Source organism: Pelophylax lessonae (genome assembly GCF_965119305.1).
Source record: "Pelophylax lessonae genome assembly, chromosome: 9".
Lineage (NCBI taxonomy): Eukaryota > Metazoa > Chordata > Amphibia > Anura > Ranidae > Pelophylax > Pelophylax lessonae.
This window is the reverse complement of record NC_138776.1, coordinates 23,282,179-23,294,219: the sequence shown is the minus strand read 5'-3', so window position 1 is coordinate 23,294,219 and position 12,041 is coordinate 23,282,179. Positions and strand designations below refer to the sequence as shown.

Here is a 12,041-nt window from a genome sequence, read left to right as displayed (position 1 = left end):
CCATTCCATTGTAGATTTTGCTTTATGTTTTGGATCATTGTCTTGTTGGAAGACAAATCTCTGTCCCAGTCTCAGGTCTTTTGCAGACTCCATCAGGCTTTCATCCAGAATGGTCCTGTATTTGGCTCTATCCATCTCCCCATCAATTTTAACCTCCCTGTCCCTGCTGAAGTTCCACCCATTTTAATAAGTTGAGATGTATGCAATCCTCTTTAAAAATGCTTTTACCAATGTATAAACCAGCACCAGCTGTTCTCAGGGATGTATTCCTTTCATTCCGCGCTCCGCCCCGCCTCCTCTGTGAGCTCTACGGGATGTAAAGCATTACCTGTTCAAAGTCTTCTTGCTGCCAGGTCCGCTCTCTCCCCTTCTTGCTGTGACCCGGAAAGCCACGTCTATGATGTCAGCTACTGGTCAGCCTCTGTGTCCCCGGCTAGCCTAGCCAGGAAGGTGATGTATTGCAATGCGATGTGCGTTGCAATACATTTAGCGGAGCCCAGAGGAGACATTGGGGTCTTTTATACCCTGCATGTCTCATTAAAGAGAACTTTTCAAATAAAAATCATCACTTAGGGGTATACAGCATCTCTCGGCTCTGAAAAAGGGGGGGGGGGATTGCGCCTGTGGGGAGAGCTCTGAGAGCTGATTGGAGGGAAGGGATCCCCCCTCCCCCTCACACGATCAGAACGGAGACTGTCAATCACAGGCTGTGTGTTGGAGGTCCCTCCCCTGTCACCTTTTATCTCTTGGTGTCAGGAAAACTTTTCAGAAGTGACTCGTGCTCATTGCAGAGGAAGGAGTCAGCAGACAGAAATTGGGTTTAGTGCTCTGGATTGAGACAAGTACATGAATTGTTCATATTTCATATCTGAGGTTTACAACCACTTAAGTCGGTCCTCTGTTTTTGTTTTGTTTCTGCAGGTGGGTGGCGTGCAGTCTCTGGGTGGTACAGGAGCGCTACGTATTGGAGCCGAGTTCTTAAGGCGCTGGTACAATGGAACCAATAACACCGCGACCCCCATCTACATCTCCTCTCCCTCCTGGGGTGAGACGCTTCCTCTTATCCTCTCTGTAATGTATGCGTATGAATGTAGTCTGAAGCTCTGCTGTTAAAAGACCGCATCAGCGTATGTTTAATGTCACACAGCAAACTTATAATGGAGTTCCGCAAAGTCACCCCCCTCCCTCATACCCATAAAGTAGAACTCGGGTCTCTGATTAACCACTTAAGGACCAGGCCTATTAATGAAACTTAAAATTTAGTATTTTTTTTGCTAGAAAATTAATTAGAACCCCCAAACAGTATATATATATTTTTTTTAGCAAAGACTCTGGAGAATAAAATGGCAGTCGTTGCAATATTTTTTGTCACGCAGTATTTGCGCAGCAATCTTTCAAAAACTCAATTTATTGAGGAAAAAATAAATTTCACTATCTAAACCGTAAAGTTAGCCCAATTCTTTTCTGTAATGTGAAAGATAATGTTACGCTGAGTAAATGGCTACCCAACGTGTCATGCTTCAAAATTGCGCACACTCATGGAATGGTGACAAATATTGGTACTTAAAAATCTCCATAGGAGGCGACGCTTTAAAAATTTCCACAGGTTACCAGTTCAGAGTTAGAGGAGAACTCTAAGAGAATTATTGCTCTCTCGAACAATTGCGGCGATACCTTACATGTGCGGTTTGAACACAGTTTACATATGTGGGTGCGACTTGCGTATGCATTCGCTTCTGCGTGCAAACTCGGAGGGACAGGGTGCTTTACCTTTTTTTTTTATTTTTACACTGTCCCCTTTTTTTTTTTTTTTTTTTTTTTTTTTTTTTTTTTTTTTTTTTAAAAACGTTTTTGACCACTTTTATTCCTATTGCAAGCAATGTAAACATTCCTTGTAATAGAAATAAGCAGTACAGGACCTCTTTAATGTGAGATCTGGGGTCAAAAAGACCTCACATCTACACTAAAAAAGCAAAAGTATTTTTTTTTTTTCAACATGGGGGGGAAAAAAATGGGCTCTTTAAGGCCGTTGAGAGGAAGCGACATATGACGCTCTAGTCCTCCAAGGCCATAGAGTGGAGTGGGGGCCAGCTTGCCCTCAGTCGACTTCCTGCCTAGGAGGGGAGAGGACCGGATCGTTTTCCCGCTACCGACAGCTACAGTAAGCAGGGAAAACGACCCGGAAGTGGCAGGAGGGGGGAGGAAGGGCGACCATATAAGTGATTCCCGTGGTGAATCTGCGGCTGGGTCCACTCTTATGTGAAAGAAGACCGCCCGCCCAGTTAAAAAATCCTGAGGGTTATGGCAGCTATCTGCTGCCATAACCCCGGTATTTAATGTCAAAGTAGCGACGTGTAACTGTGGCGGGTGGGTCGGAAGTGGTTAATCATCTCCTCACTGGGCCATAGTCAGTGTTAATGGCTGCAGCCGTATGCCATAACCCCTAGTGGTGTGTGTGTTTATTTTTTTTTCATCTGGCGATTCTCCAACCAATAAAAGTGGTCCAAGCAGCAAATTTGCCACTGGATCACTTTTTTAGAAGCAGCAGGAGGGGTCTCCTGGGCTATCGGGAATCCGGAAAACCAACCCGGAATGTGTGGCTGCTGGTCAGAGATGAGCGGAGGAAAGATGGCCTCCATTCATCTCTGTGGCCTAGGACAGAGGTGTCAAATTTAATTTCATTGTGGGCCACATCAGCGTTATGGTTGCCCTCAAAGGGGCCGGTTGTATCTGTAGGACTATACAAACCTAGCCAAAGAGATATATATATATATATAATTTTTTTTTTTTTTTTTTTTTTTTTCCATATACTAGTAATGGCAATATTGCTGCAGACATTCTGACACTTTGTGGGAACCAGTGACATCAGTAGTAGAGTCATCAGTACTAAAAATATTCCCTGTCACTGTACTAATGACACTGGCTGAGAAGGGGTTAACATCAGGGTTAAATGTGTGCCTAGCCAGTGTTTGTGTAAACTGTGTGCTGCTTTTACTATGGGGAAGAGATGGATTTTATTTCCTGCTTTGCAGGGACACAGATTCCATTCCTTCCCTCCTGTCAGAATGCAAATCTGCTGCTGCTGTCAAAGTCAGTGAGCCAATGAGGATGGAGAGGGGGCGGGGCTGAGACGCTGCTTCTGTTTCTGGATGGACACACAGAGCAGCAGCTCGGCTTGGGTGCCCCCCTTGCGAGCGGCTTGCTGTGGGGCCAGAAGCGCTGGCGAGGGACCTGAGAAGAGGAGGATCAAAACCAACTGCACAGAGCAGGTAAGTATAACATGCTTGTTGTTTTTAAGCAAAAGACTTAATATCAGTTTTAGTTCACGTGTAAATGTGCATCAACCAACCCCCCCCCCCCCCCCCAAGTCCCATCCCATGTTTGATGGTGTTTGTGTGTTTAATATTGGGGGGACTCACAATGGCAGACCCCCTCAGAGTCCAGGATCTGTGAGCACAGTCCGGAATAGATGAGAAATTTCCACTGTTTTCTATAAAATCTGTTTATTGCACTTTATTAAAATTATATATTTTTGAATTTCTAATCTGACATTTGTATTCTATTTTCCCCGATACAGAAAATCATAATGCCGTGTTTCTTGATGCTGGGTTTAAGGACATCCGGGCGTACCGGTATTGGGATGCTGCTAAGCGGGGGCTGGACCTGAAGGGGCTGTTGGAAGATTTAGAGGTGAGTCTGAATGGAGTGCAGGTACATAAACGTTTTTATATAGCACTGGAAGAATATTGAACCTCTAAGCTTGCAGCTCTGGCTTGGCCTGATCACCCAATCTCTCCCTCTATATAAGATGACCTGTATGGCCATGGATTGTCCCAAAAAAATTTGGCTGAGGTTGGTATCTTCATCAGCCCCATCTACAGACTTCAAACACCATATCCCGGTGTCTGATTCTCTCTCCACACCTGGAGGATGCAAGTTTGTCTTCCTGGCATCACTGTCATAATATCATGGCAGACTGTAAAGGGTAAGGGTCCTTTCACACTGGCGTTCCGATCAGATCCGCCTGTCAGGTTTTTTTTTTTTTTTTTTTTAGGCGGATCTGATTGGATGCCCCATGCAGCCCTATGGAGCAGCGGGTGTCAGCAGAGACATGCCCGCTGCTATCCGCATCCGATCCTGTCCGTAAAATCCGGACGGATGGAATCCCTATTTTCCATCCGTCCTGGTGATCGGATGAGAGCGGACAGGCGGTCCGCTCTCATCCGATTCCCCATAGAGAGCAGCGGGGGCTGTGACACCTCCCTGCGGAGACGGAGCTGTCATCCGCCGGCTCAGCGGGGATTGGTTCATGTTCATGTGACCTGTCATGTACATGCGTTTTCATCTTTGACTTTGATTATATCCATTTTAGCTGATTGTAAATTTTCTTTTTTGTTTTAAAATGTTTTTTTATTGAGAAATTTGTACAAACGGATAGAAAAAAAAAAATGGACCAACCATTATGGGATAGGAAAAAAACATACCATCTCCAACAGCATACTTGTGACCATGAATATGAACAAAAGCGGATTGTATGTAAATTTCAATAAAAAAAAATAAAAAAAATATATGTAATAATTATTATTATTTATATTTAATTAATATAATATTATTTATATTTAATTAATATAATTATTATTTATATTTTATTATTATTATTATTATTATTATTATTATTATTTATATATTTATTATTATTATTATTATTATTATTATTATTATTATTATTATTATTATTATTATTATTTATATTTAATTATTATTATTATTATTTATATTTTATTATTTATTTATTATTATTATTTATATTTAATATAATAATATTAATTAAATATAAATAATATTAATTATATATATATATATAAAAAAATGTATTAATATTATTTATATTTAATTAATATTTATATTTAAATAATATTAATTAAATATTAATAATAATATACACATAAATTTTTTTTTTTTTTACATACAATCAGCTTTTAATATATATTAAAAGCTGATTGTATGTAAAAAGAAAAAAAAATTATGTATGTGTTTATTATTTTATATATATATATATATATATAATATATATATATATATATATATATATATATATATATATATATATATATATATATATATATATATATATATATATATATATATATATATATATATATATATATATATATATATATATATATATATATATATATATATATATATATATATAATACTTTTTTTTTTTTTTTTTTGTATTATCTGTGGACATATGTTTCCAGTTTTTTAGAGGCACATTTATATCCCCACTGTCCAGATCTGGTAGATAACCTTTTTCCTACTTTGTCCCCACCCCCCCTTCCTTTCCCTTTTCAGTCCACTACCACACCTGGTTCACACTTTTTTTTTTTGGTTTGTTAAAACTCTACTTTTGTTGAGGGGAAAACAACCCCACCTTCCCCCCTCTGGGTGATATCTGTACATTGCAGGGGTTTTTGCAAACTAGGATTCCTAGCTTTTTGTTCTTTTGAAGAAATAGCGGTTTGTCTGTCCATGTGCTGAGTAAATGGGAGTGACTTTATAATTATCAATTAGCTTCTGCACCAGCAGGGATCTGTGGAAAGTGGCGGGATCTGCATCCCTTTTAGATGGGATTTCCCTTTGGGAGTATCTCACCAAAAATGATATTTTTGTTGTGGGGGATGCCCAAAATCTGACTTCTATCTTGAGCTAATTGCACAAGCAGGGAATTTCCATTTCTGGGGGTGGTCTTTATACCATCTGTGTACAGAGCGCCTCCAGGTGGCCATATTGCAGAAAATTACAGCGGCTGCAGATTGACAGAGCATTTTTCATAACATTCAATTACAATAGGACTTGTGTGGCAATTGTATACACTAACTTTTTCTTTTTTATTTTTTTGCCTGTTATTGGTTTTTGGATTTAATAAATGCTGTACAGATCTAAAATATCACTACAGCTGTGAAAGCGGTAATAATGTCCATTTCTAATCCCTGCAGAAAGCTCCGGAGCATTCCATCTTCCTCCTCCATGCTTGTGCACACAATCCTACAGGAACAGACCCCACCCAGGAGGAGTGGAAGCAGATAGCCGATGTTATGAAGGTGAGTAGACCGGTCCACTTGGAGGGTAATGTAGATCTGCCAAATACTGGGCCAGGACAGACACTGTTAGTGTTCGTTATATCATTGGAGCTTTGCAATGCTGTGATCAGACCCCAAGGCAGGCGATCTTTTACTCTACATTCGCCTATAGAAAGGAAAGGGCGTCTGCTGCACAGACCAGAGAGTGTGTGTGTGTGTGTGTGGGGGGGGGGGGGGAGGGCTGCATTTGAGGCCCCTATGGCAATCTCCTCTTTGAGGAAGGAAAGAACCTTTGTGAGATATAGATATACACACAGCCCTATGCATGCTGGGATTTCTCGACCTTTGACCAGCAGGAAGAAGTGTGCAGGACTTTAGTAGCGTTCAATCATCGTCGCTGATCTTTTCTCTCCTTGCTGTTTCCAGAGACGATTCCTCTTCCCATTCTTTGACTCGGCGTATCAGGGATTTGCCTCCGGAAATCTGGACAAGGACGCCTGGGCCGTGCGTTACTTCGTATCTCAAGGGTTTGAGCTGTTCTGTGCTCAGTCGTTTTCCAAGAACTTTGGTCTCTACAGTGAGTACCGGAGCTGTGTCTTCTGATGTCCTGATTACTGTGACCTCCGGCTTATAAAGGGGTAACCGGTTCTCGAGTAAAGCGGTAGAGATTTTTAGAGTGTGACACCTTAATCTCAGGTGGTTAGATGATGACATGGAAAATTCAGGAGTATGGACCTGTAGGCTCCTATTCTGAGATATGGCTACTGGCATGGCAGCCTACTGCAGGCAATGAGGGGGCATTGGAAGGGGCAGCCTACTGCAGGCAATGGGGGGGGAACGGGGCAGCCTACTGCAGGCAATGGGGGGGAACGGGGCAGCCTCCTGCAGGCAATGGGGGGGAACGGGGCAGCCTAACTCAAGAAATGGGGGGGGGGGGATTGGAACGGGGCAGCCTACTGCAGGCAATGGGGGGGGGGAACGGGGCAGCCTACTGCAGGCAATGGGGGGGGGGGGGGAACGGGGCAGCCTACTGCAGGCAATGGGGGGGGGGGGGGAACGGGGCAGCCTACTGCAGGCAATGGGGGGGGGGGGGGGGAACGGGGCAGCCTACTGCAGGCAATGGGGGGGGGGGGGAACGGGGCAGCCCACTGCAGGCAATGGGGGGGGGGGGGAACGGGGCAGCCCACTGCAGGCAATGGGGGGGGGGGGGGGAACGGGGCAGCCCACTGCAGGCAATGGGGGGGGGGGGGAACGGGGCAGTCTACTGCAGGCAATGGGGGGGGGGGAACGGGACAGTCTACTGCAGGCAATGGGGGGGGGGGGGAACGGGACAGTCTACTGCAGGCAATGGGGGGGAACGGGGCAGCCTACTGCAGGCAATGGGGGGGGGGGGGATTGGCACGGGGCAGCCTACTGTGGGCAATGGAGGTGATTGGATGTCTGGGATAGAGAGGAATTGCTTATCATCCAGGAAGCTGTATGATTGATGACTTCCTGAATCGCTGAGCTCTGGGGATCCACTAATGGAAACTAAGGCAGAGAACAGGAACCCGGAGGTGAGGGATTTATGGACCAGGGCCACCTTAAAAGATAGTGTTACTTTACACTGAGATCATTGAGTGGGGTTTTTTTTTTTTTTTTTTGAGCCATCGCCACCAGCTGTATTGCTCCTGGGCACCGCAATGGGACTGGGGACCCCCTTCTGCCACCCGAAAAATTATTAGAGTGGCTAATTAGCAACTTGGATCACTTCTGCCTTCTACAGAATTGCTGGCTGCAAACAATGGGATGATGCCTGTAGGTGCACCCACCATCCTGGTATACCCACTGAAACCCAAGGACGTATGGGTACTTCTTTGGGTGGAAAGTACTTAAAGACCATCTGAATGACTTAAGTGAGAGGGGAAGATTGGGGAGGGCCCCCATTGGAGGGATCCTACAATGGTGTACCCTCACCTTTTTATCACGTCCCCCCACCTCCTACTTGCTCCACACTTGTTACTAGCCCCTCTTCTATCCACCACCCCCCCCTCTTTTTTTTTTTTTTTTTTTTGGTCCGCACCAGAATCGGATCGCATTGGGTGTTCACACCTATGTGAGCCGAATCATGTCCAAACTGACAGTTCGCACTGCAATATGCAAACTGATCTGGGGGTGTCGTTAACTTTATACTGACACCCCCAGCGATTTGCATATGGCAGTGTGAACTGGCTGCGAGTCAAGTGCGATGCGGGAACCCACAGTGTATTTGACCGGTTCCCGCATCTCAGATGTGTGAACCGGGACTAAAGGACTCTACTCCTGACTCTACTCCTGACTCTACTCCTGACTCTACTCCTGACTCTACTCCTGACTCTACTCCTGACTCTACTCCTGACTCTACTCCTGACTCTACTCCTGACTCTACTCCTGACTCTACTCCTGACTCTACTCCTGACTCTACTTTTTCTCCTTCTATAGATGAAAGAGTCGGAAACTTGACTGTTGTGGGCAAAGACAGTGATAACGTCAGCCGCGTCCTGTCACAGATGGAGAAGATCGTGCGCACAACGTGGTCCAATCCGCCATCACAAGGAGCTCGCATTGTCGCCACCACTCTCACCACCCCGGAGCTGTTTGATGAATGGTAGGACTGAAAGCGCTATTAAACCAGAAATGTCACATATTGCAGCTTAACAAACATTTAGATGTGGTGGCTGCATTCGTTTTTTCTTTTTAGGCTTATTTTTTCCCTGGTGACCTGGCCAGTAAAATGCCTCCTGTATTAAAAGCACCCCCACTCTGGATGAAGGAGCACAGGGGGGCACCTTTGGACAGCAGCATTGGGAGGGGAGCACAAAGCTAGCCATACACCAGTTTTAAGACCGTTCATTTCTTTATCTAATTGTTAATGGGGTTAAACCAACGTTTTTCAACCTCAGTGAAAAGAAAAAATAATGGATGCAGGAGGATGGAAAATTCTCCTGGAAGGAACAAATTACTAGCAGTGGTCGGAAAATTATTCGTTCCAAAACTGACTGTTGAAAAGCAACCAATCTTGAACTACTGTCAGACAAGATTCCTCCAGTCATCAGATGTACAAAGAATTTTCCTATAACTGTCCCTTTGAAACCTACTAGTGTATAGCAAGGTAGAGATGGACTAGCTGATTTAGATACACTAATAAACTAGTAGATTTAGATACACTAACAAAACTGAAGCCAAGCTCCAACTCACACTTTATAATCAGTAACAGTTTTTGGATAAAGATTTTACATCAATTAAATAAAAGTTGATCCTTGTAAGCACCCCTGTCAGGTGGAAATAGAGGGACGAGAAACTATCTTCTACATCTGTAAGAGCTTGTTCTTTTTAAAAAACAGACTTGCTGGCAGGATCACCAGGTCAAAATAATGAAGAAGCCTAAAAATGAAAACTAGTGCAGCTTACCAATTCTTAGATGCGGTTGGCTGCATTATGATAAATGCTTGTTTCTAGGTTTAATATGGCTTAACCAGAATTGGATTTAAAGGGAACGTGTGTGTTTTTTTGGCAAAACTTCCATGAATTTCTTTCTAGAAAACGTTGAACTACAAATCCCCTGTTTTTGTGCACATAGTATTAAAGGTTCAGCTTAAAAAAAAAAGAAATCATATTTACCTGCTCTGTGTAATGTTTTGCACAGAGGTGCTCGGGTCCTCCATCGGCTCTACTGGCTCCTCCCCCTTGACCAGTGCCCCCAATAGTAAGTTGCTTGCTATGGGGCACTGGTGTGTGCTCTCTCTCTTCATTGGCTGTGATTTGAAAGGAGTGGAAACCAATGGCTCCCACTGCTCTCCTAGCCAATGCGAGGAAGTCCTAGAACAGCTGAGGCTCTCATGCACATCACTGAATGGAGAGGGGGCTCAAGGTGAGTATTATGGGGGCTGTGGGGGGAGCAGCACATAGGGTTATTTTACCTTCACGCATAGAATGCACTTTCAGCGTTTACAACCACTTTAAGCCAGCCAACTGCTTCAAAGTAATCTCTCTGGCCAGTCCCTACTCTGCTCTGCAAAATGATGCAGTCTATAAATAAGAATGAGCAATATCAAAAGCAACCAAGCCGAACAGAAAATTTAAATGATTCTATCACTTCTGGAGCTCTGCATACATTGCATTCATTTTCAGTCTTCAGGTCAGCCCTTCGTAACGGATACTTTTTTCTTCTACTTAGGAGGGACAATGTAAAGACTATGGCGGATCGCGTCCTGCTCATGAGATCGGAGCTGAAGTCCAGACTGGAGGCACTCAAGACGCCGGGAACTTGGAAGCACATCGTGGAGCAGATTGGAATGTTCAGCTTCACAGGTCTAAATCGTAAGTATCTGTCCACTCTGACCCTATAAGTGTACAAATCGTGTACTTTTCTCACCCGGTGAAACTTCAAGGTTCACATTCATGCTGGTTATTAAAGTGGAACTCAAGGCTACCACCTAAATAGTCTTAAAATGGCCCCTCCCCCTACTAACACCTATGCTGACGGGCCTGTGTAAGAAAGATGTGTATACCTGTTTTTCAGCCGAGGTCTGGTCACATGAGCTCCCCTGTGTCAGCCTGCAGTGGTTTCAAGGGATAGGAGAGAGCGCTCAACAATGACTGGTAACTTATGGAGTGGTGATGTCACCCAGAAGCTCCTAGGGCTCAGCAGTTGTTGGAGCTCCCTCCTCTCCCCTGCAGCCAAAGCTGCCTGATCCAGGGGATCCTATGAGCAGACCGGAGTGAGCTGATATAGTGAAGTATATACATTGCTTTTACACAGATTACTTAGTATAGGTGATAGAGGGGCGGGGCATGTTTTAAGATTCAGGTGATGGCCTGCTAATCTACTTTTATATTCTAAAGTCACAATACTCAAACCAAAAGTAATTTGTGTGTTTAGGGTCCGCTTTCCAAAATCTAGAGCTATATTTTGTGTTCAGCGTCCCCTCTGCTCTCCAAATCCAGAGCCCTGTATTCTGTAGGGGTGTACAGATATATAGCCAGGCAGAAATGGGGTTATCAGTGTTTTGCCGATAGGAAAAAAGGTGCCAACAATGGCTGATGAGAAAATCAGATTTTTTCATAGCTCATGTGACTTAAAAACCGCATCAGAAGTGCAACACGGGTGCATTTCAAGTAGAGATTGACCGATTACTGATGCATTTCAAGTAGAGATCGACCGATTATCGGCAACACCGATGTACCGGGGGCCGATCTGCACTTTTCCTGATATATTGGAATCGGCTTTTGATTTGCTGATATTTCAGGGAAAGTGCTGTACCGGAGTGATCCCTGCAGCTAGAGGCCTCACCCCGGTACCGGTTTCCATAGCCGACAGTCGGCTGTCTTGTAATGACGACCGATCCGGCTGAGAAGCCGCTCAGCTGTCATTCCAAGGAGCGGGAGGGGATGCCCCCCCCCCCGCCCCCATCACTGACATCACTTCCGGGTACTGGCGGTGACGAATTAAAGAAACTTGCAGCATTCAAAACAGCCAAACTTGGCGTTTTGAATGCTTTTAGACCCCCAGATCCCTCCACAGTAAAATTAAAAAAAATGTTTTAATGTCCGAAAATATCGGCTGATACCGATATCCAATGACCAAAATATCGTGTTTTTTTTTTTTTTTTTTTTTTTTTTTTTTACTGCTGATATCAGTTGTTCACTAATTTCAATGGGGAGCTGCGGTTTTGATTTATTTTTTTTTAAACGGACAACTGTGAAGACATAAAGGGATGCATTTTTTTTTTTTTTCTGAGGTTTTCTTGCTCTTAACGCAAAAGTGCTTCAAAAAACTGCTCCATGTGAAAGCAGCCTATTGGCCAAAAATAAATTCTGTGTTCAGACTGTTCAGGGTCCCCTCTCCAAATCCAGCGCTGGATCCTGTGTTTTTATAGGACCGGATTGTGTAGTGGGTTCAAAATTGTCAAACTAAACTGTCAATGGACCACATAG

At 43.8% G+C, this 12,041-nt stretch overlaps 1 protein-coding gene across 1 annotated transcript in view; it reads left to right on the top strand.

Annotated features, from left to right (window-relative positions):
- GOT1 (glutamic-oxaloacetic transaminase 1) overlaps positions 1-12,041 on the top strand; it is a 34,425-nt gene that overhangs the window by 22,039 nt on the left and 345 nt on the right. The window contains exons 3-8 of the mRNA XM_082266690.1: positions 922-1,045; positions 3,578-3,690; positions 6,003-6,107; positions 6,513-6,663; positions 8,547-8,712; positions 10,282-10,424. Of these exons, the coding sequence (XP_082122816.1) occupies positions 922-1,045; positions 3,578-3,690; positions 6,003-6,107; positions 6,513-6,663; positions 8,547-8,712; positions 10,282-10,424 (802 nt within the window). The remainder of the gene's footprint in view (positions 1-921; positions 1,046-3,577; positions 3,691-6,002; positions 6,108-6,512; positions 6,664-8,546; positions 8,713-10,281; positions 10,425-12,041) is intronic.